The sequence below is a fragment of the Leptinotarsa decemlineata genome, unplaced genomic scaffold (assembly GCF_025532065.1).
Source record: "Leptinotarsa decemlineata unplaced genomic scaffold, Ldec_3_MD MMD2_tig00026307_RagTag_RagTag, whole genome shotgun sequence".
In the NCBI taxonomy this organism is placed as follows: domain Eukaryota; kingdom Metazoa; phylum Arthropoda; class Insecta; order Coleoptera; family Chrysomelidae; genus Leptinotarsa; species Leptinotarsa decemlineata.
In genome coordinates, this window is record NW_027412681.1 from 7,697,563 (window position 1) to 7,723,920 (window position 26,358).

At 35.8% G+C, this 26,358-nt stretch overlaps 1 protein-coding gene across 1 annotated transcript; it reads left to right on the forward strand.

Moving 5' to 3' along the window:
- On the forward strand, positions 1-25,763 carry LOC111512940 (UDP-glycosyltransferase UGT5). The gene is made up of 5 exons (XM_023169105.2): positions 1-488; positions 12,218-12,582; positions 18,353-18,575; positions 21,041-21,260; positions 25,337-25,763. Exons 1-5 carry the CDS (start codon positions 35-37, stop codon positions 25,608-25,610), a joined length of 1,536 nt encoding a protein of 511 aa, XP_023024873.2. The 5' UTR covers positions 1-34; the 3' UTR covers positions 25,611-25,763.
- The last annotated feature ends 595 nt before the right edge of the window (positions 25,764-26,358 follow it).

A 26,358-nucleotide genomic window follows, 5' to 3' on the forward strand; every position in this document is an offset into this window, starting at 1 on the left:
TCCTTTGAAAATTAGTATCACTCTGCAATTCATCATGTCAACATTATTGTTGTTCGTGTTAGTCTGTTTTTCGTGTGCAGATTCAGCGAAGATTTTGGGTTTTTTTCAGTTTCCCTCGTTAAGCCACCAAATAATCTTCCAACCGCTTTGGAAAGAACTTTCTCTCAGGGGGCACGAAGTTACTGTAATAACCCCCAATCCTCTGAACGACCCCAATTTGAGAAACCTCACCGAAATAGACGTTAGATTCGCATATGATTTGCTCGTCAAACAGGACTTGGCTGGTAATTTAGGGAAACATAAATCCTCCGTATCAAAAATCGTGTTTATTGAAAATATGATGAAGGAACTTGTCGAATCGCAGTTGCATCAGAGGGATGTTCAAGAATTATTGAAGTATGATGAAAATCACTTCGATCTTGTGTTGGTGCAAGCTCTGCATCCACTAGTTTATATTTTCGGGGCTAAATTCAAGGCGCCAGTAATAGGTAAGTTTTTATATCATTATTATTATATTTCATCGATGCAAGTGGTATTGTGCCGCATCCGACTATATATTTTTGACAACAGAATGTATCTAGTTTAGGGTGAATTTATTCTGCTTCGTTACATGACCGATGGGATTGTAAATAGAAATTTTCATTTTGTTAGGGTGGTACCTACTTGTGTTGATGAAGTATTCTGAAAACATTTTTACGGCTCATTTCTGATGCTTGGGATAACTTAGTCGAAGACTGAGTATTTTCCATCAAGGCAACGTAACCTAGAGCTGCAACATTGATGCCTTCGTTTTTGACTATTCCTGACTATTTCTGTTCCTGCGGAAGTTTAATTTAAAACGTTTGTTATCGTTAATCTTGTTCATTTAATTTCATAGTATGTAAATAATAATAGTAATTTTCCTATTTAACCCTGTATAAAAGACAATTGAGAGGTAGATTTATAAATAAAAAGTTGTTGTTGATGGTACAAAAAAATTATCTTTTCATTTCTTCATATTAAACAAAGTCAAAGTCAGTAGACTGACAGTTTGCATAAAAAAAAGTCAAAATATCAAATATCAAAATTGGATCAAAGAATATTTGCCGGTATTAACCAGAAGAACAAAATGGTGCACATCACCCACAAGAAAAATCAAGGTTGGATACATGGTGATTATAGTCGACATCCAACTCTTGAGAAAACCCTTAGCCCGAAGGTATAGTTACTGCAACATATCCAAGTTCAGATGGCAAAGTACAAGTGGTCGATATAAAAACAAATATTGGTACATACAGAGGACCTGTTACCAAACTTTGTCTTCTAGATGTTCATAAACACGAAGAATAGTGATGAATAAGAATTCATTACTGGGAGGGAGTGTTCCTGCGGAAGTGTAATTTAAAACTTTATTATTGATAATCTTGTTCATTTAATTTTATAGTACGTAAATAATAATAGTAAATTTCCTGTTTAACCCTGTATAAAAGACAATTGAGAGGTAGATTTGTAAATGAAAAGTTGTTGTTGACAGTACGAAAAAATTATCTTCTCATTTCTTCATATTAAACAAAACCGAAGTCTTGTCCAAGTCGAACAGTAAAACTAAGTCAGATACAATTCCTGTTATTGACGTTACCAGTTTCTGGTGACGGGATGTTTCCTATTGTATAGGCGAGCAGTGGCCCTTGCAGATTTATTATGTTCTTAGGGCTCTTATGGTAAAAATAATAATAATAATAATAGTCCGTTATGCTCAGCAATACTCGGGGGTATAACTGTGGCACCCCCGGAAATCGAAGGCACAAGGTCACCCATTTGTTTTATATGGATGATCTCAAACTTTATACCTCTGGAGAAAAGGATCTTCATCAATCCTTGAGACTGGTGGAAGAGTACCCGCATACTATCGGTATGGAATTGGGGATACAGAAATGTGCAATGGTCGATCTCAAAAGAGGACGATGCTGGGACTACCGAGAGCAGTTCGTAAATGGAAGCATTCTACACCATTTGGAGGCCAGAGAGACCTATACTTACCTCGGGGTGGAACAACGCCACTCACAAGAGGTAACAGCAGTGACGAACTTTCTCCGCGGCACAAACTATGACAGATCCGGTCTTTGCTCGTTTGGAGTAGTTAAGTGGACTCGGGAGGAGTTGTATCAACTCGACGTAAAGACCCGAAAAATGATGTATCTCTATAGGAGTTTGCATCCCAAATCATCCGTTCCTCGATTGTACTTCCCCCGACAACAGGGAGGCCGTAGACTTTTGAGTTTGGAGTCTCTCCATGATAGAATGTTACTGGATATAGCATGTAGATTATTATTATTATGACTTTTATTGATGGTTCCATACAATTACAAACAATCAAATGGCAGGATTCAATATCAGCATATGATTAATTATCGCAGAGATTGCTGTTTCATCCAACCGTAAGCGCAAAAAAAAAAAAAGAAAATATAGTATGTTATCAAGAACAGTGCAAACCTTATACACAGCGGAATTGAAATACGAAATATATATATTTTTTGAGTTTGGAGAAAGGTTAATTATTTCCGACATAATTCGATTAGTTGGATCTATTTATTGTAGGAAGATAGTTTTTCATCTTTCGTTTGAAACTTCCTATTGGCAGAGGTTTATTATATTCAATAGGTACCCGATTATATGAGTAGGCAATATGGTAAGTGAAAAATCCACGAAATGGAGAGGTTTTATGCTGTGATATTGTTAAATGTGTTCTGAATCTCTAGTTAGGATGGTGTATGTCAGTTATAAAGGATATTTTTTCGAAAAAATCAGAGGGTTTTTTGTATTAGGAAGTTTTCGAGAAAATGTTGCAGAATGAAATGTTCGTCTAGATTCCATATTCAACCAACCCACATCCTCGAAAAGATGTGAAATATGGTCTCATGTCCTCGTACCCGTAATGAGCCTAATGCATGCATTCTAGAGCTTTCGGATTCCAAAACTGCCACCCTCCAAAATTTCACTAGTACAAAAAATTCTGAGCTGGTGTGGTGGTATCTCGACTGGTTGGATCTGATCGCATTTTGGATATTCCTACCTTATGCGAAAGATCCTGATACAGTTGAAGTATTTGGTCTCAGCGAGACAGAGCTCCCTATACCTTGAAGATGCAGTTCGGAAATAACTCAACCCAATATTTTGAAGGTGATGAAATGTCAGAACCGGACCTATAAAATGGCCAGCAAAGTAACCAGATTTAAACTCGTGAGATTATATCGAAACAATTTATTTCAATGCACACAAATATTGACGACATCAACAAATATAGATAATCATATTTGTGAAATGATAAGGTTAAGTATGTAAATTCAAATAATTCAAAATTAGAATGAAATATAAGACTTCATGCATAAAACATTAATTTGCGTAGCTCTTTAATATTCACTCGTAAAACCTAGGATTTTGTAACAATTAATTTCCGAAAAGTGAAGGGTTTTCATGTTTCATGACAAGAATGATGCTCCATTTCACAGAATGGCGATACTGCACGCAAATTTGAAATAAAGGTCATCAGAATTTAGGATTTACCGGTTTATAATAAAATAATAAATAAGGCCCATGCAAACCGGAATTCCCACTGTCAGTTCTGAAACAGCATAATTCAATTCACATGATACAATATACATGAAATTTACTCATGAAATCAAAAATACCCAACATAATGAGAACGAAGGGGAAATTGATTACGCACATACAAATATAAAGTCTGGTAAATAACAAGAAACATGAATAAGTAATTTGGAAAACAAATTGGTGAGATTTCTTTGAATGTAACAACGTTCGATGTTACATGTTGAGTAGTGTTCGGATTTTTACATAGAGGATAATTCTACAAATTTGTAAGAAAAAGTAGAGTAGTAATGGAAATAAATAAACGAATGAAGTGGAGAAAAATGTAATATTCATACAAAATGACAGCATTAGTCTCAAATAATAAGGTTAACTCAATCTAAAACACAGAATGACAGATTCAAAATAATCTACCCTCGATATTTCAACTCATTTGAAAAATGTGAAAAATGATAATAGTTTTCGAGCAACTCTTCTAGGCTGTTCCAATAAATGTGTCCATTTTGAGGTCATGTATTTTTGTAGCTCCATATCTCAATAAATATTTATTCTTTGTTATTTTGAAGGTGGTTGACAATGTTTCGTGGTGCATTTCATTATTTCGGACTTCCATTATCTAATATGATATAAAATTATTTGAAATTTCTAAAATAATCTATAACATTAAAAAAATAAGCTAAAAAATAACAATTATATTAGGCAAAAAAACTGAAATTACAATTAAATAAAATACAAGCAACAATTAGAAATTGAAGTAATACCAAGAAATGAAAATTGAAAATAATAATAATAATATATATTCACCATTTGTGATACATAGCATATATATGGTAGGTCAATGATTCATTAGGTAAAACAAAGAACAGTACGTCACTTATGAATAAAATAATGAAGTCGAAGCTTAAATAAAAACTGATATTTGCATATACAAAGGTATTGGTACATAAAGACATATAGAATACTAATAAAATAAAATGTGGCAATTTTGCTTGCCGTAGTCAAATAAATATACACATATATATATATATATATATATATATATATACGGCGTTCGGACCGTATAAAAAGACACACAACAGGATAACACGTTCAGATAGAAGAGTGCCTAGAAGATGACAGCACGACCAGTTGTCTAAAGCGCTCGCAGATAATCAAATAGAAGTCATAGAGCTTCAAATCCTTTTTGTAACCTGCATTAATAGTAAAATATATATATTTACATACATATACACACATATATACAAACACATATCGCCAGTCAGAACACTGAAACTAAAGCAAAACAGCAAGTGAAAAATTATAACGATTATATATCTTATTATTCTTCTGTGAAAGAATCCTCTAAATATTCCTTATGACTGTAGTAACATTTGTCCAGTAATAAGTTTTTAACTTTCTTACTGAACAAACTTGCAGAATTCAACCTCTTTATAGATTATAGAAAGTTGCAGTCTGTTATAAAAATGTATGGCATTATATAATGGAGATTTTTTGAAATGACCACTCTTATGCGAAGGGACCCTCAGATCAGTAGCATGGCGAGTATCACGACCCTGAATGCTCAAGTTCGTTATGTACAAGTCAAGATTCCTGTGCACAAAAATGACACATACAACAAGTGTTCTCTTTTGAAAACGGATCTACAACTTTCTTGGTATCCTAGGTTGAATATCAATTTTATCAGTCGTTTCTGAGAGATGAAAACTCTAGAAAATTCCTTCGCAAAGTAAACATTTAGTTAATCAAACCTATCTAAACAATTTTTTAACTGTTTGATCAAATAATACGCTGAATTGAGTTTACTGTACACTTTTTATATGTGACTTCTTCAGGTGAGATTCTCATCTGAAATAGTTCCAAGAAAATTAACTTCTTTTGATATTTTTATGTCAAGAAGAGAATTCAAAATGTGAATTGAAAATCAAAAGATTCCAATTACTTCACACGATGTATTTCATTAGTTCGGACTTCCATTGTCTAATATGATATACCTAAATTGATTTGAAATACCTGAAAGAATCCATGAAAATAAAAAAAAAGCTGAAAATTAACAATTATATTAAGCAAAAAACTGAAATAATGAAATAAAATACAAGCAACAATTAAAAATTGAACTATTAACAAAAGATGAAAATTAAAATTTAATAACAAAAATGAAAATTAAAATTGAGAGATTCCAAACCAATACAATGAAATCTCTGAAAGAATTTATAAAAATTAAAAATATTAGCTAAAAATAATAATTACATTGAGCAAAAAAAAACTGAAATAACAATGAAATAAAATACAAGCAACAATTTTCATTTCTTGTTAATAGTTCAATTTTCAATTGATGCTTGTATTTTACTAAATTGTAATTGCAGTTTTTTTGCTTGATATTATTGTTATTTTTTAGCTTGTCATTTTAATTTTTGAAGATTCTTTCAGGGATTTCAAATCAATTTGTATCATATGTGACAATAGAATTCTAAACTAATGAAATGCAAATATTCATTATATTGTATAGAAACTTTGTACTCTATACAGGGTGTAACTAAATAAGTGTTAAACATTTAAGGAGGTGATTCCTCATCGAAAAAAAGATAAGGTATCTTTCGTATAAAGAAATTCAATTGGAGCATCCCTTATTAAGATACAGCCCCTTGAAAAAGGGAAAAAATTTGTATAACAATTTTTTTCACAAGCACTGAAAAAGTAACAATATTGAAATCAACCTGATGTTTTGTACTACCAAAAAGACACTTAGCCAGAAATTTATTTGTTTTACCCAATGGTTGTGAGGGGTGGAAAACCCTAAAATTCATTTTCGATAGCCTGTTTCATTCTGAACAAAAAATTTCTTCCGAATTTTTTGCTCAAAATAAACCAGTTCGCAGCAAAAAATTATTTTACGAACAACTACAGTTCCGAGGTCTGTTCTTCTTTGCTTTTGTGCAACCAAAACGATTCTTTTTGGGTCGTATCATCACGTGTGATGAAATGTAGATCCTCTACGACAACAGAAGACGTTCAGGACATTGATTGGACACCGATTGGCCACCCAGGCATTCCTTGAAGGCGAAAACCCACCACAAAAAAACATTTCAATGTATGTTGGTCAGTGGCTGGTGTGGTTCACTATAAATTTCTGCAACCGGGACAAATTATCACAGCAGAGTCCTATTATGAGAGGAAATTGACAAAATTCATAAAAAATTGGTCAACAGGAGAAGTCCAGTCCTGCTTCACGGATGTCCGCACTTTTCACAAATCACTGTCCAAAAATTAAATGAATTGAGCTTCGAAGTTCTACCTCACTCTCGATACTCCCCAGACCTCTCGCTAATCAACTACTCTCTTTTCAAGTACTTCGAGAACTTTCTCACCGGAAAAACTTGACAGCAGGCAATCAGAAACACGATATAATAGTTTAATACACTGAATCGATAAAACGAAATGCAGTTCACTGTTTTATGTTCAGACTACCATTATAGAAAAAAACAAACCATTTGGTTGAGATATATTCAATAAAATAAAAGTTATCCAACATGCAAAATCAATAATCAGCACTTGTTGACACAGTACTGAATTAGGAATATGCACACACCTCAGCAGCTTTATAAAGCTCAGATCAGACCTATTTTGCAGTATTGCTCACAGCAATAGGAAACAGAAGTCGCTTGGGGCCAGATCTAGTGAGAGAGGCGGAAAGTCAAGCAGTTCAAACCGCTGAGGTGTGAGACAGTGCGTTGCCTTGGTGGAACAGATTTTTTTTCTGAAAATGTTGCCATTTTTTCGCAAGTTCTGCCTTCAGCTTGGCAAGTTATGATGTGTAGTATGCTCCTGTAATGGTTTTTCAAATATCTCCATGGCTATCCCAAAAACAGTCGTCTACAATTTCCTAGCCGAAAAAACAGTTTTTGCTTTTTTGGAGCCGGTTCCTTCTTTGCAGTCCACTATTTGGACCTGCATTTTTGTTTCGAGTATATAATGGTGTATCCAAGTTTCATCTTCGGTAATTTATCGGCGCCAAAACTCGGATTCATTGCCTCTAAACTGCGCCAACAGAGCCTTGGAAATGTTCATCCGAACACGTTTTTGGCTTTACGTGAGCAATCGTAGTTTTCTCATGCTTAAATGTTGATTCAATAAGTAACAAAGACATTTTTTGGCATGTTCATAACCTCTGATATCTATCTCACTCAAATTCGGTGATCTAGCATTATTTGGTGAACTTTAGCGATGTTTTCGTCGGTAGCGGCAGTTTTTCGACGTCCCGAACGCTTATCGTGTGCCAAGCTTATACGGCCACGTTTAAATTCAGCTGCCCAAAATTTCACTGTGGTACTCGTTCCTTTCACTGGCACTTGTCTAAACAAATGCCGTGAAATTATTTTGATATATTCACCCATTTAATAAAGGATCAACAATCATATTTCAGTTGAAAAAAAAACATTTACCCCCTCCCATCAGTTTTTAGGACATGTAGCTCCAGAACGACAAATCCAGTTTACGGATTTAAACTAAAATACTGTTTTTATTGTAAAGAAAGATTGTATTGTTCAGAACAGTTGGAAATTGAGTAACTATCGACTATGAAATTTTTTGAAACAGTTTCTGTCTTTCAGCAAACATATATGCACTTGGCACTTATTACAGTGAACACGTGTTCTTTCCTTGCACCCTTCCAATTCACATCTTGAGTTATATTTGTTTTTATCATATTCCGCAATATGTTGATATTCATCATATCTAGAATACTTCAGATGTCTAGACTCATATCTGTTTCTTTGAGGTCTATTTTCAAGGTCATCATTGGGAAGTTCCGTTGAAGGCCTGCCTCTTTTCGGGGGTGTTTTAGTAAGAATAAGATGTTCAGCCACAGACTGACGGGAGGCTAGTAAATCTAGGCTCTTTTGTTGTGGAAGACCCAAATTTGAAGCTTCATTTTTATTTTCCAACCATGTGTTTGCTAATGCCAGATCTATGACGTGGAAAATGAGCCTTATTATCAATTTTCTTGATCGAACGTAAGAGAGGTAGATACTCAACGGAAAATCATGTTTATCCACACCTCCCATACTGCTGTTGTACCTCGTTACCGCTTGTGGCCTAGGCACTTCATCATATTCCTATTTCGTTTTATCCCATCTCCTATAGAGGTCTTGCTCTCCAATACCAACAAAATTTGTGGCCAGGATGACTGATTCATTGTCGTACCACTTCGTAATTACTATGCCATCCTTACTGATGCATTCAGCATCCTCTCCCTTTCATTTTCATATCCTTATCATTTGGCAAATTTTGAGGACGGAAACGGTTCCATCTTATTATTTCCACTGCAAATATTGACTTTGACCAAAGGTACTGAAACAAGTTATAAGAACTGAAGTAGGTAGTTGTCAAAAAACAAAGCGTGATTAGGTTCGGTAATTCGATCAGAAAGCTGCATAACTGTAGCAGCTGATGCACCAAAGTGCATATAAAGTGGGTTCATTTCTGTGGTTGATCCTTGGTAAATGAAGAAATCATAAATCATACCACTTTATCCAGACAACACGTATAGTTTCACTCCCCACCACTTCTTAGGTTTGTTTTTGATATATTGTTCGATATTCAACCGGCCTTTGAGAGGGATAATTTGTTCATCGACGCAAAGATTGCGTTCTAATGGCAGTTCCTGGTATCTTTTCCGTAGGGCATTGTATATATATATATCGCACATTCCACAGTCTATCTGTATTAGTAGCTTCTCTACTAGTTACATCAACCAAATGCAGAGTACGTCTAAGTTCATAAAACAGTTTCAAAACCATATTATCTTTTATGATTGAAATTCCATATGCATTGCTCCAATACATTTCAACTCTGGGAAACTGCAAATTTCCCATAATTATATGCATACCAATAAATTTTCTCACCTCTTCAATATTTGTTGGGGAAATCTTGCTATATTTTGCTGATTAGCATACAGATTCGTCATATCCACCATTTTTTCAAATACACTATTCGGAATGTACCGTATGAAAATATCTACTGGGCTAGGCAAGTCAATTACAAGTTCAGATGAGTTATTTCGATTATGCCATTTGACAAATCTGGTTTGATATTGTACATGAGCCACCCACACAATATCTCCTTTTTTGGTTAGATTGTGCTGGTTATAAAAATTTTCAACATAATCAGCTTCATTTACATTGGGTCCCGCCGTGAGCGGCACAGATTCTGCCGTTGAGGGCACTGGTCCTGGTCTTGCCGTTGACAGGCTTGGCTCCACTGTAGACGGTGATGGTCCCACCATTGATGGCCCCGCTACTCCATCCAAGCCACCATCACTTTGTCAATCGGCTTCACTCCCACTCTCCGGATCATCAACAGGTCCTCCTTCATCCATAATGTCAGCATGCTGACTTTCCGACTCATCCCATCCCAAATCATCGTCAGATAAAACGGCGATATCTGATAAATCGTAATTTTCCAAAAACAGCAGTAATTCCTCTTCTGTGGGAGCCTTTTGTTTTCTAAATGACATTTTCTGAAACAAAGAGAGTATTTATCCATTCTGAATATCATCTAGACGAATTTCTACCAAAAACTATTTCTGTCCAAAGTGCATTTGTCGTTGTGCAGGTACATGGTTTTTGCAATATATTTTCTAGGGCGTATAAGAAACTTTCAGTTACCAACAGAATTCTATTACAAAATGTAGTATTTATAATCACGTGATACTAGTTACACACACTCGCTACACCGCCATGACATGACAACACATGATTGAATTCATAACTTCTAACAACGATCCTCGAGCGCGCTACTTGTATAAGTTGAACGTTGTGAGTGTACCCTACACGGTACAAAAGCAGCAACGTCGTTCGTCTTTCATATTTTGTGATTTTATGCTGTAGAAACTGATGTACCTGGGTAGGTACAATTCCAGTGAAAGCATTTGATGTTGCTCATACACCATACAAAGTCACCATACACAGAATCCAATCCATCTTTGATTCGCGTAGGCGAATTGCCTTCTAAAAACAAATATTTAATGATAGACCGATTCCCAATTTTGTCCACTTCCTTAAAAACATTCACGTCAACTAACTCAAACGACTGTTACATAACAACTGCGCGTCTATAATGGCTAAAACTTTGGTGAGTAACTGTCAACATATGAACAACGACATTCACTAGCTTTTATTGACGAGTACTGCTGAAACTTTGCAGGTCACCCTCGCACCGAAAGTTTTTATCAAACATGACTCAAGGTGTAGTAGTCACCACTGTAATAACGTACTGGCCTCACCACTGCAACAGCTAGATTTATTCTTATTTATTGGTCAACCCTTGAAAACCCTCTCGCTAATGCCGTGATTGTTTTGTCAAATTAAATTTGGCAGTTGCTGTTATCAGATGGGGATTTCTCCACATCAAATTTCGGATGCTGAATAATTCCGAAAGGGGCTTGAATTTGACCTCCTGCACGAAGAGGAGGTCTTTGATTGCAGTTCAGGAAGATCTTCAGAATTCGCAAACACTGGTTACTTCGCTAGATCATTAAATGAAAGCCAGCCTCAAACCTTAAAAGATACTATATTCAATAGAAAAAAAAAAGAAAAAATGATACAACAAAATAGACAAAGAAAAACTCTAAAAAAAATAACAATAACCAAATCTCGAATATAACTAAAATTTATTCTTTCGTCGTGAATTTCTATGATATAGGAGAGTGTCTGTAATACGCTAGCTTGGCCGATAATTTCTGACCAATACTATAACCCAATCATTTCAACCACTCTGTATACTGATTCTTATGGCTAACTCTTTCCCAAAAATGTATAAAAAATTTTATTCCACATGTATATTCAACTCACAGCGGTTTGTCTATGTCGTCCCGGCTAATCCTGTAGGTTGTCCTAAAAAATATATCGTAGCAAAACTTCACCTCAATTATAACTCGTTTATACAGAGTTTCGGCCTACTGAATTATTATCTTTTCTAATTTACGCACAACATTGCTCGATTTCCGCTCGAATCTTAGACACTTCTTTATTCTTACGACAGAATAAAAAAATATTCAAAATTACGCCACCCGCCTATTTTCAAATATTAAACTCTTCGAAGTCCAGAAAGACTTCCTTCTAAAAAATTTCCGCACGACCAACTTCTGAAACCAGGATGAAATTTCCACATTTCTGACATGTGGCCCCGCCTTAGTAAGATGGTAGCTGATTTTTCCATATCATTCTCATCAAAATGGGCCCACACGAAATAAATAGAATAGAGTAAGAATTTCTCATGACGGTGCGTCTGGCCAAGGAACAAGCAGATACATTTCTAATAAACACTCTCACAGTCTGCCTGAAATGTTACATTGTATGAGGCACAGGACCGTCGTTTAATTTCTGAACTGAGAATGACTCTTTCTATTCCCGAAGCTAGGAAATACTAACATACCTAGTTTTTGTTAGTTATTACATTGTTCCTCCTACGTGAAAAGTTAGATGTGATATTTATTGAGTTCATGATTAGGTTTTGGTAGATGAACACTGTATATATGTTGATAAAATGTGATAGTAATAAGGTACTTTTTCAATTGTCTCCTGTAACTCCATGAAAACGACCAACAAATCATTTTCATAATCATTTTCCATTTCAGGAATGTCTTCTTTTGAGATATTTCCCGAATTCCACGACGCTGTTGGAAACCCAACCCACCCAGTCATATCCCCCCTCTCAGGAATACTAGGGTTCGAAGGGAAACTATCTTTCATGGACAGAGTTCAAAGTGTCCTATTCAACTTCTGGTATAGGACTGTATACTACTGGTACATCCTTCCAGAAGCAGACAGGACTGTGAGAAAGTACTTAGGAAACAAAGTTCCTTACCTGGGAGATGTAATTGGAAACACGAGCATCTTCTTGGTCAACGGCAACTGCATCGTCCACAATGTCAGAGCCAACGTTCCGAATGTGATTCAAGTCAGTCAGATGCATATAAAAGAAAAGAAGCCGCTTCCTAAGGTGAGTTAAGATTTGAAATAATATACGAAGTCAAAATATTTTCTTCTCCATGTAAGTATTTTATACTTCATTGTATCAACTATTGTTATGTTGTTCTAATTTTATTGTAGCATTTTCAAATAATTAGCTGATGATGAACTTTTATAGGTTCGAAACATATACTGATTGATGGTTTTACCGTTCTAACATCTGAGGGTGACAATAAATTGCGGAGGCGACTTTGAGTTTTTATGCTTCGCAAATCGCATATTATATCTGTGTTTTACTAAATTCTTGAGATAATATTGTTCCTGTTATGCGAAGCAAGTGTTTTTGCACTTATCGCCATTTTTCTTTAATCAGGTAATATTATTATTTTTATTATTATGTTGTGTGGAACCTTTCAAATGGATGAATATTATTATTATTATTATTATTATTATCGTCAAGAATCACCTTGTAAACATGTCTCTCAAAAACGAATACGATTTTATCTACCATAATATTAAACCACCCCTGCCAAAAATTCTGATAAAAAGAGGAGTTTCAATCTCGGTAATAAAACGTACAGGTTTTGAATGATGTCGAAGGAATCGCGAAATATTTTTTATTCCAAATTCTTTTTTTTCTGTCCGTTCACATAACTCGTTGATTAGGGTTTTTGTTGAAATCGAGTTGGTTTTTCCCGGTATAAAATTACCTTCAGTGCTTTAACCTCTGCATGCGAGATGCATCAGTGCAACGTTCGCCAGTTCACCTTGAATGACCTTGACCAAAATGGATACCGGGTCGTTCTTCAATTTTCAGATCAGTGCTTGCACCTGTTACTTGACAATAAAACTTTCGTATATCGAATAATGAGCAATAATGATTGATGTTGAATTTAAAATACTAAAAATATTGAATCTCAAAGTCAATAAGAAATTGTTTCGAAAGAGAATGTCATATCACTACGCAATTCATTCAGCTATTGAAATAACTATTATAAAACAAACTTCGTAGTGAAATTATCACCTTTGTGACAATATTTCACTAGTCAATACAGAAAGAAACATAACAATAAATCAATAATTATATAATAATGAAAGTAATAGCAATATTTTTGGTGGCCAAAGTATGATATCTGGCAAGGACAAAGAGTTATTCAAATTGAGTTTAATTTATGAATTTATAATTTCCTTACTTTCCATGTTATGAGTAAGTGAGTAGCATATACCAAACTGTGATCTTCATTTCTGAGACCAGAATAATCTTTTGGTCATAATCATGGAGAGAATGGAAGTGGAGAAATCTTCCGAGCCGCGCATTGTATACCACGATTCAATAAGAGTATTGTCATTCCTTTTTATAATTTTTGTATCGAAAAATGGAACACTGCAGATGTCATCCTCATTTTTAATGATGAATGAGTAGGAAGGGTGAGTGTAGACCTACAGCACTTGGGTCACAAGTGACCCATTGTACATCCTCCCAAGGAGTTGTCCTCCTAGGTCATCGTCCATCCTGTCCTTTCCAGGAAGGTGGACAGGTCACTAGATCTCCTTATATTGGCAGGTGTAGGCCAAGACTCGCCAAATACACTCTCTTTGGCAACCTTGAGGTGTCTCATGGTTACTTCCGCGAAGGTTTTGGAAGGTGCAGCGACATTACTGTCGTTGCGCTATTTCAACCTTATTGGAGCTTTCCTGCAGGGGCAGCCGGTTCCTTGCCTTTATTCAAGGCGGAACTCTTGGCTCCCACTGCAGGAAGTGCCCTTGCTGTTGGAGGTGGAATGGGGGAGGAGGAAGGTGCACTTGTAGTTGCTGCCATTTCTGCCTTTTTCGCTTTCTTTCTCCTTTTGGCCTCGGCGCCGCAAATGCGCTCACGCCTTGGTCTTTGTATTACATCACGAGGTGATCTGCTTTGTCCAGCCTCATACCAAGCGGTAGATTGGGGTGGACATTTCTCTTCTTCCCCAGCCACCGCCATAGATTGAGGTGAGCACTCTTGTCCAGCCTCGAAATTGATTTTTGTTTTTGTTGTTTTTGTTTTTGTGTTTGTTTTATTCATGTGTATTCCCACGAGTAGCAAGGGAAGAGTTGATCACCTCTGGAAGAGCCTAGTTCCCTAAGGGGAGTGTTCGTAACCGCATATCACCCTGGGGCTATTCAGTTGTCGGCACGATTCTTTACACCTTAGCTTGGATAGGCTGGTCCACGGTGGCATGTTTTGCAAAGGATTTTGGGAAGTTTTAGTTCCCCTCACTCTACTTACTGCTGCCACTGACCAGGATTCCGGCAACCCTATATGTAAGGCCACATTGGCTTCCCGGATAGGACCTCCAGTTCCCTGGCCGTTTCCCTATCCACCACCTGGGGACGCGCCCGATAGGTAGCCCAACCCACAGGATTGGTCATGGCTATTAAATACTTGGAGGAAACTCATTAATCCTGTCATGTAGAACACTAGAAATGATGTAATGATATAATTTAGTTTTGAATAGATATGGACAAAAACATTTTCTAGGTATGTTGTGACCAGATGATACATAAGAATACAAGGATAGTAGATACCGATCTACATATAGAAAAAAAATTCCTGATGCCAATAATGGAATATTTGCATGTGTTGTTGAATGCTTGATCCGTCAATGGTGATTTGGCAAAACATATTGAATAAATGACAACTAATTTGACAGATGTAGGATCGCCGACAACAATATGTAGCTTCAACAAACGGACGAAAATTGACGCGTTCAGTAGATAGTGTCGTTTGAAAATTTTCATTGCAGTCATTTTGTCAAATAATTTTCAAAATTTTTGAGCTCGAAGAAGCCAGAATTTATTAGGATCACCCGCATGGTCAACCGTTTTTGGACTCATTTTACTCATTTTATTTATCTTTTATCCATAGGTACAAATTACAAATTATCAATTAAAGAATATATTGCCACTGAATGCTTGATCAAATCAAAAATTGATTTTAAATGGATATTCGCAATCAGGGCTTTCTGATATATCCATAACGAAAGTATTATTTTTGATTGGCGTGAAGTTAACCACAGATTTCTAGCCACACATGCTGACATAGAGGGAAATAAAAATCTGTGGTTGGGATACGAAATTATTAGCACCCGCACTAATATCTGTGGCTGGAAATACCTATCACTATAGGTTGAACGAGGAATTATTAAGACTATTTGGTGCATAACTTTTTATGGAGTCTTGAGTAAATTGACGCGTTGATAACCGTTTACAGATTTAGGGAAGAATAATATTGGAAATATCAGACTTACTTTCCAGTACCCCATGTAGAAATGATACCCGATGATGTGCGTTCATCAAAATCATACAACTTCCATAGTTTCTTGGGTAGATCAACATAATGACAACCGTTTTCTCGTCACCTATACAGATTTCGAGAATAAAATTGTTGGAATGATCAAACTAACTTTTTAAACCCATTGTAGAAATGGAACCAGATGACGTGCGTGCATAAAAATCGAACAACTCTCATGGAATCTCGGGTAGATTAATGTAATGATAATAGTTATCTTGTCACCCTCACAGATTTCCAGGAAAAATGTTGAAACAATCAGACTCACTTTTTAAAATACCTTGTAGAATTGGAACCAGATTATGTGCGTTCATGAAAATCACACAACTCTTATTGAATTTCGGGTAGATTAACATAGTGAAAACCGTTTTCTTGTCACCCATACAGATTTCCATAAAAAAATGTTGCAACAATCAGACTAACTTTTTCAAACCCCTTGTAGAACTGGAACCAGATGATGTGCGTGCATGAAAATCGAAAGAATCTTATGGAATCTCGGGTAGATAGACGTAGTGATAACAGTTATCTTGTCACACATACAGATTTCCAGGAAAAACTGTTGTTACAATCAGACTCACTTTTTAAAACACCTTGTAGAATTGGAACCAGGAGTAGTGCGTTCATGAAAATCACACAACTCTTATAGAACCTTGGGTAGATTAACATAGTGAAAACCGTTTTCTTGTCACCCATACAGATTTCGAAAAAAAATTGTTGCAACAATCAGACTAACATTTTGAAACCCCTTGTAGAATTGGAACCAGATGATGTGTGTGCATAAAAATTGAAAAAGTCGTATGGAATCTTGGGTAGATTAACATAGTGATATTAATTTTCTTGTCACCCAAACGGATTTCGAAAAAAAATTGTTGAAACTATCAGACTTTTGCCAGATAGTTTTTTGAGATTCGTTGTAGAATTGGAACCTGATGATGTGCGTTCATGAAAATCACACAACTCCTATTGAATCTTGGGTAGATCAACGTAATGTGAACTGTTATCTTGTCACCGAAACAGATTCCTGGAAAAAATTATTGAAAATGTCAGATTTATACTTTCCAATACCCCTCGTAGAATTCAAACCCGATGATTTGCGTTCATCAAAATCTCACAACTTCTTAAGTAGATCGATGTTGTTGAATTTGTTTTCTTTCTTTCATCCATACAGATTTCGAAAAAAATATTTTTTAAATTGAAATAGGAATGAATATTGAATATTGCTTCTCTTCCAGTTTGAAGATATTGTGGCAAATTGAAGAATTAACTGTCTCAAACAAATTAATTTCCAACAATATTTCACTGATGACAAACTAATTTATTTACAACACTTAGCAACTAACGCTTAATTTATTTCCATTATTTAAATTTCCTTTTTAGCCGCACGATTCACTTTCTGAACTGACCTCTTGGGTGGGGAAACGGGGCTTATATAATGTAACGGTTTGATGTCATGTGTTTGTTACATGATTCAGCCGGCATACTGGTCAGCAGGGGCTTCAGATTCGTTACAGTATTCTCAAAACCTGTTATTTGTATATTGAAAATTTCATAAAGTGAATTGGGGCTAGGAATCATCCGGTTCCAGTTCTACAAGGAATCGTAAAAAATGAGTCTGAATGTTTCAACATTTTTTTTTCGAAATCTGTTTGGGTAGCAAGAAAACTGTTATCACTACATCAATCTACTCAATATTCCATAAGATTTGTTCGATTTTTAATGCACGTACATCATCTGGTTCCAATTCTACAAGGGGTTTTAAAAAGTTAGTCTGATTGTTGCAACAATTTTTATGGAAATCTGTATGGGTGACAGGAAAACAGTTTTCACTATGTTGATAAGAGTTGTGTGATTTCCATGAACGCACATCATCTGGTTCCAGTTCTACAAGGAATCTCAATAAATGAATCTGATTGTTTCAATGATTTTCTTTTTTGAAATCTGTTTAGATGACAAGAAAACTGTTATCGCCAAGTTAATTTACTCAAGAAACTATGGAAGTTGTGTGATTCTCATGAACGCACATCACCGGGTGTCATTTCTACATTGAGTATTGGAAAGGAAGTCTGATATTTTCAATATTATTCTTTCCTAAATCTGTATTTTTGATGAGAAAACGGTTATCAACGCGTCAATCTACTCAAGAAAACAAACATATCTTTATAGTCGGAGTGTCTCTCCTGAGGAGGCCCCGGGACCCTCTCCTGAATCCGTCTCTGTCTACACCCATTGTGAACGCGAGACCGACCCCTATTCTAGAATGATATGTTAACATTCGAAGGTTTTTATTTGGAAACCTGATAATTTTCATAAAACTCTTACAATGATGTAATCATTTATTGGCAATTTTTCCGAAGTGACTTATACGTCAACCACATTCAGTTCAATTTCATGACCTATTGTATGATATAACGTAAATACATGTTTCATGCGCCTAGACTTCTGCTCGTACAATAAGAAGTTTTCATTGATTTCATAGGATCTACAAGATTATCTCGACTCTGCGACAGAAGGTGTGATCTACTTGAGCCTTGGTACAAACATTATCAGTGCCAATATGTCAACCAGAATAAGAGACGTTATAATTCAGGCTCTATCTGAACTTCCCTATAAAGTTCTTTGGAAATGGGAAACTGATTATTTGCCTGGTCAACCAGATAACGTGATGACGAAGAAATGGATTCCCCAGCAAGATGTACTTGGTAAGTGAACTAGTGATGTATGAATGGGAAACTAGAGTTAATGAAGAAATGGCTTCCTGATATATTTCTAATCGTGGAAATAGTTTTCGGTAGTACTGAAATTCTATAAGTGAAATGATTTTGCGCTGTTTAAAAATTATCTTTGATTTTGCCGTGTTTGAATAAAGGGTGGAAGTGGAATCTTTGACGTAGGATGCATCCGAAACGAGTACTTTTCCTAACGCAATACTCCCTACACATCAAACCATTTCTGGTGATTGGGAAAAGTGCTTACTTTGGAAAAACCGTGTTTCACAAATAATTGGAATAATGGCTGAATTCATACATAGAAAATCACAAACAACAGGAATTGGAATTTCAGGGCTAGGTTTTGAGGTCTTCAATGGACATAGAATCGTTCAAGTTATAATTCTAAAAATTTTAGAGGCCGACTATCGCTGCCAATAACACAAAGTGACGTTTTTTTTTCGATTTTACAGGAGAGCATTTTGAACATCTTCAAGAGATTCGAATTGTTGCTGATAAAAAGGTATTACATAATTGAATTTTTTGGTTCATCACTTCACAACTGAGACAGAAAGATAATCAAAACAGTATTTGGACTTCAATTTTGAAATGTCGACTTCAATTCTGAAATTTTGAATCGAAATTACAACACTACAGTTGAAATTTTGAGTTTAAAGTCGTAACTGATACCAAACAAACCTTTTGTCCTAATTGTAACGAAGTGAAATATGATGTCATATGGTCGTAAAAATAACCAATTCGTTTATCTCAAGCAATGAGCGGGCACACTCCATTAAGAATAACTGAATTTCAGTACCGAGGCATCATATTTGACGAAAAATTCATATTCATCTTCCGCATAAGCTCTACCATATCTATCGATTACGTAACTCTTGGTTGTGTGAGAGTAAAATTAACTTTGTTCTTCTGAATGTGCTTGTCAGATCAAAATTTGAATCAAAAACTTAAACTTGTATACTACGTCCAATCCATTTGTAAGGAAAAGTTTCATCTAGATATACCCGTACTACACTTCCAAAATGTGGAGGAGCCCCATTTTGTTGAAACCATATATTTGTTCTACCGGAAAATTGAGATTGTTGTTATTCGGGAATAATCGTCTAAGCCCTGGAATAATATGCTGTCATGAAAGTAATAAATGTCGTTCAGAGGTGCAATTTGCGTTTATAAAATAGGGTCCTATGACGTGTCCACCAATAATGTCACACCAGAAATTTACTTTTTGTGGCCGTAAAGTATGAACTTCCTCCAGCCAATGTGGAATTTGGTCTGACCAATACCACAGTTATGTCGATTTATGTGCCCATTTAAACAAAATGTAGATTCGTCAGAAAAAAATATGTGGTTCAAAGAACTCGATTCTACGATTGAAATAGTCTTGGATCAATTCTTGTACAAAATAAACAGTCATCTCCCACTGAACCAGTGAAGCGAAAAAACGGGAAAGCGGGGATAAGTGAAAGTACTCGAACGACCCATAAATAGTCATCTCTCAGAGGAATCAGTCTAGTCATCACCCGAAGACGATTGTGGATACTAACAATTGAAACGTCGTCAGCTAACTTGGCTTGAAATCTCTCATCTTTTTTATAGTTTTTATATTTATAAAAATTTTCATTTTGTATTTCTTTATTTTTATTTTTTGTTGAATTGTTTTATTTTTACTTGTATTTTATTTCACTATTATTTCATTTCAGGTTTTTTTGCTAAATATCATTGTTATTTACAGCTATTCATTTTCAATTCTTCTTTTTTAGTTGTTTCAGGGATTACAAATCATTTTATATTAGTGAAATTCATCCAGTACTTGGGGTCTCAATTTCGTCTTCTATCACTGTATCCTATGATCATTAGAATTTCAATAAGCCGAGTATCAGTTAAACGTGCTATTTTTGCGCGAAAATTATTTACACTTAATGTATTTTTGACAGTTGTTGTTAAAATCACCACCGTTAGACAAAAGAATGACGCGGCGTCGTTATGGAGCTGGAAACTTTCGAAAGGAAACTTGATGGACTATGTACTTAATGGACTGAAACAATTTTGGATAATTTATTAGAAAGTTATTTTCAAAATTCGATATCTCGAAAAAGTTTGAATTTAAAAAATGTTCTCTTAACGAAAAAGCAACTTTATTTTTTCGAGCCTTTCTGACTGATCCTGTATACTTAATTGTTATTCAGTGTGATATATTCTGAAAAACCCTAAAACTTTTGTATCTTAACATTTTTCGCTAACTATCTCACTTCCATACATCTCAGCGACCCTGTATGTATGAGTTTTTTCGTTTGTATTGTTTCCATCATTGTTTTTTGGACTTGTTTTTGTTTATTTCAATTTTCGTTTTCCCATTCTGTAATCGGTTTTATCTGAAGAGTGTACTATATAAAATAAAAAAAAGTTGAATACGATCTCTGAGAGTTGCGTTATAATTCTAGGTCATCCTAACGTCAGAGCTTTCATCACTCAAGGAGGTCTTCAGTCTATAGAAGAAGCCATCCGTAATGAAGTACCAATGGTTGGACTGCCTTTCATGAGTGATCAACCAAACAACGTGAAAAAACTCGAAGATTTCGGAATAGCAATTGGAGTAGATCACAAAACAATGACGAAAAATCAACTGAAAACGGCTATTCTCAAGGTAGCAGAGAACAAGAGGTAGGTACGCGGTTGTGAATGATCGATAACGAATATTAAAAATGGTTTAAACCATACAAATTTTGAAAAAATACTATTCAAATCCTCAGAATCTATCAGTGTGGCCAACCGCAGCGAAATTCCGTTGCCGTAGAGGAACTTGACTTTCTTCGGTGGCGTTAGAAAGACTCAAGCGAATGTATTGAAAATTCAGTAATTTCTTTGTGACAGCGGCGGCTCGTCAGAGGAGGCAAGGGAGGCTTAGCCTCCTCATAAAATTTGAGGCTATTCATCGCAATAAATTAAAAGATATTGACATTTTTTCTAAAAATGCTTGGTTATTATTACTTTACTATTAATTTTTAATATAAATACATAGTATGCCCGAAAAAACACTATCACCCACTACGTAGTACGTACCACACTGTATCCTGCATCAACAAAACTCAAACGCACCGCCCATGGACGAATAACGAATAAACCATCAACCCGAAATAATAAATGTCATACGTTGCAAGGGAGCCAAGCCTCCGACCGCTTCAAAAAACACAGGCTCCACGAGACCGATCCAACCAGAGACATACGTTATCTTATGATAATAAATTTTACATTATTAAAGCTCTGGGAAGCTCTGGGAAGCAACCAAATTTGATTTCAATTAAAACGTCAGATAATCGACAAAATCAAGGATATAATATTAGTTGGTACGATAAATGCGATTGGTTAACCGGCTCCATTAAACGAGAAAAACTTTTTTGTTGGCACTGTGTTTCATTTTCCGTACAAACCGAATACCAAGCGTGGTTTAAAATAGAATACTCCGATTTAAAAAATTTACTTCGTTCTACAGAAAGACATTTTAAATCTAAGGAGCATATATTTTCGTATTGTAAATTAGAATTGTTTAGCGAACAAAATATAGCAACAGCTTCAGATACAGCTCAAAAAGAGGCCATAGTTTCTTTTAAAAATCAGGTTAGGGAAAATCGGTCGAATTCAAAAAGACTTATCGATATTACGATTTATTTTGGTTCCCAAGAATTAGCTTTTCGTGGACACGATGAAACCGAAGATTCGATTAATCGCGGCAATTACGAGGAACTTTTAATGTTATGGGACAAATATGATTCATAATTTGGCACTTTTTTAAACGGTAGCGTTTTTCGGGCACCTCAAAAACCATCCAAAATGAGCTTATAGACAGTGTGGCATATATTATTCAGGAAAATATAAGCATGGAGATTGAAAGTGTTTCTTTTTTTGCATGGGAAATTGAAGAAACTACCTATATTACCTGTACATTACAACTTTTAATTGTTTTTATATATGTCAAAGATGGTAATGTGGTAGAACGTTTTATGGGTTTTCATGATGTTTCATCTGGGCGCACAGCTGACGATTTGTTTAATTTTTTAATTCGTACGTGTGACACCTATAATTTTAGGCAAAAGTTAATTGCGCAAACCGATGATGGGGCTGCGGTCATGACCGGCCATTTAAATGGTTCACAAACTAGAAATAAAGTCCATAGCTCCTCATGCACTTTCTACGCAATGTCTCATGCCCATTCCTAACTTTAGTATTAAGCAAAGCGTGCAACAACATAAAAATTTTTGCGCTTCCGGCGGGCTTTTCTGTGTGTATATAGTCTTTATTACTTTAGCCTCCCCTGTTCTCCAACGCACGAGCCGTCACTGCTTTGTGAAGAGTTTATTCCGAACTGAATTGATTTTTAAGTATTTTGAAAGTTTCTCACAGTGTTTTGTATGAAGATGCAAAAATTAAAACCAGAAAGCTTCATTTCATTTTACTCCAGGACTACTTTAGAGAGATAAAGAGAGAGAGGGAGAAAGAGAGAGAGAATGTACTTTATTATTATGAAAAAATATAATGGGAGGCAAGGGGTAAAGTGTTTTTCACCTGAACCTGGAGCATGTCATATGCACCTCTCCGAAATATTAATCATTATTCAGACTCCCACCCAGGAGTGGGAACTGATGCTCGGAACTGATGATGGGGCAAGTACCCCAAAACCGGCCAATCGGTTGGTCGTATCGACCAAACGAAATTAATTTCAGCTTTTCATAGTGGAAAATAACTTGCGACGAATCTTCCAAATCGAAAACGTTGCGAAGGCGCCTGTTGGTTTTACTTCAACTCTCTGCGCGGCATCAGCTGGGTTAGTTGTTGTTTTTCCGTTGAGTATCTGCCACACGTACCTACAAAGTCGTAGGTCTACATGAAAGGCAAGGTGTAAGGTGTGTTTCACCTGAACCTCAAAATACAAAAATCAACAGGCGACCTTCTATCGTATGTCATCCATATTTGGACTAACGCAATCGGGAGTAATGGAGAATCAAAAGCTGTTGCGCTTGATATCTCTAAAGTATTTGACCGTGTGTGACATGAGGGCTTATTGGCCAAACTTCGATGCTATGGCTTGTCGGATAATTTCTGCGTATGACCGTCGGTGGAAATCTCTCGAATACTTTCACCATCAACGCTGGTGTTCCTCAGGGATCTATATTGTCTCCAACCCTCTTTTTATTGTATATCAACGTCTTATTGGAAAAAAACAAGAATCCAATGTATTGCGTTGCCGACGACAGCACACTTGTCTTCATCGGCTACGGAGGCATATCTTCATCTGCAGCAGGATGTTGCATACCTCACTGAGGATCCAGAATTAATTTCAAATTGGGGTGAAAGTCCCCAGGTTCAATTCAATGCTACAAAAACCCAGGCATCGGTTTTTTCCAAAAAGAGATAAATATCTCCGAACCAGATATATATTGTCAGGTCTGACAGTTCCGCTCTCTGCTTCGATAAGTTTGTTGGGGGTTAAAATGAACACCGATATATCTTGGCAGCATCATGTCGCTGAAATTGCAAGGGCTGCTTCTCGAAAGCTTGATACACTGTTCCAAACCAGAAAACTATGCACACCTAAGCAACTTTTGATGCTCTATAAAGCTCAGATCAGACCTTTTTCGGAGTATTGTTCTCATGTATGAAGCTTCGCCCCCAGACATTCCCTGAAGATGCTGGAATACATCCAGAAAAGAGCCATCCCCCTGATTGGAGACGCGAACAACACGTGCAATCTTGATAGCCTGGAATATCGAAGAAACGTTGGAAAATGGACACTTTCACGGGAGGTGTTCAAGTGACACATTTGATTCCACCAAGAGCGATACATATCAGAAATACGCGACGGTCTGTGGCTGCTCATCGTTTTGAGGTTCTACTCAGTACACTTTGAACTTTACTGTTTGAGAACTTTTTCATTTGGAGAACTGCGTTTACGTGGAATAAACTTCCTGAGAAAGTTTTTCCAAATCGATTTATTCTCCAGCGATTCAAATCCAATGTGAATCGCTATTTTAGCACAGGCATCCCTCTGAAGGCGCCTCGAAGATTTACCCGTACTGCTTGTGTTTTGACCTAAAAAATTGAATTGTTATCTTTAATGTTGAAGAATCTTTTCCGTGCCACAAGATGGTGGTACCATCAGCAAAAAGGGTTAATTTGCCTTGAACGTTAAGAAGTGCCAGATCTTTCAAGCATAACAAAAAAAGTGACTGGTCCCAAAACTGATCCTTGTGGAACGCCGCAATATGTACCTGTATTCTGATGATTCTTGTCCGATGAACACTTTTTATATGCGGTTCTCTAAGTAGGACTGGGACCAATTGAGGATACATCCTCTGAATACATAATATTCAAGTTTTCGCAACAATATTCTGTGATGCACGCAGTCAAAGGCTTTTATTAAGTCACAGAATGCTGCTGCAACTATTCTTCTATTGTTTGTTGGACCATATAGGTGTTTCAAAAGTTTGAACATCATTGCTACTTCTATTGCTTCGAAAACCGAATTGATTTTGATTAAATAGGTTGTGGCGTTCCATGAAGGCCATGAGGCGAATCTTTACAAGTTTTTCGATTATTTTTGATAGGGTCGTGAGCAATGATATTGGGCGATAATTTGATAGACAATGAAATTCAAAACCAGTAACAGTACTGTGCTAAAAAGTAAATGTTGCATCTGGCATTGAATATTACAATTATCATTATCGATTAACTTTATTTTTCAGATATAAGGATCAAGTGCGGAAAGCAAAAGACATTTTGACAGACCAACCGCTGCAGGGGTTGGAAAAGGCAGTTTGGTGGGTTGAATATGTAATCAGACACCAGGGAGCCAAACATCTCCGCAGTCCTGCAGCCGATATGACATTCTTTGAATACTTCATGGTAGATGTTGCCATTTTCCTAATGTGCTGCATACTCGCAATCTCATACGTGTTAGTCAATATAACGAAATTGATAATGTCGACGAGAATACAGTTGAAGAGAAAAGTCAGTTGAATAATTTTGAAAAATTTCTCAGATAACTGAAATGAGATCTCCACAGTATAGCTTTAATTTAATAATATAACGAAATACTACCTCCTTGTATGAAGGTTGCGCCAATGTTTTTTTATTTGAGTTACATTTTTTGTTATACGAAGTTTTGTTGATTTATTTCTTATTCCACCTCAAAAATGACGCAACCGTGGATCTTTATACTCGATCGCAAACTTCAAATATATACAGAAGATGAAGATGACATCTATGGGCTCATAAATAACCTCAATCCATGAAAATCAAAGATTAACCGAGCTCAAAAAGGCGGTCAGTCGTAATCAATCTTTGATTTTCATGATAATATCGGCAGTTTCCTGCTGATATTCTCATTTTGCTGCACCTAAAATATTTTCCTGAAGTTCTATTCATTACTCCAATTACATAATCATTATGGGAGAATTTGGAAACACTTTTGTTTTCGAAATTGTGAGAGAAGTTAAAAAAACAGATTGGATTGGCAACCATCCAACATTTTGAATCTGTCAAAAACATTATTTTTTTACAATAAAAAAAAATGCTTTGTGTTGAGAAAAAATGGAAAATTATCTAGCAGAATGTATTTTTTGCCAACACTGCATTCGCTCTTATTAATTCTTCTATTTGTACAAGATATAGAAATATGAATTTCACTAGCTCGAACTTCCATTGTCTGATATGATTCTAATATGATTTGTAATCTCTAAAAAAACAAATGAGATTGTAATGAATA

What these genes read in the sequence shown, in the direction of transcription:
- LOC111512940 (XM_023169105.2), top strand. Translation starts at nt 35, where the DNA reads ATGTCAACATTATTGTTGTTCGTGTTAGTCTGTTTTTCGTGTGCAGAT. An exon ending in TCCCCAGCAAGATGTACTTG is followed by an intron (nt 18,576 to 21,040) that starts GTAAGTGAACTA and finishes TTATAATTCTAG; the next exon opens with GTCATCCTAACGTCAGAGCT. An exon ending in AAGGTAGCAGAGAACAAGAG is followed by an intron (nt 21,261 to 25,336) that starts GTAGGTACGCGG and finishes TTTATTTTTCAG; the next exon opens with ATATAAGGATCAAGTGCGGA.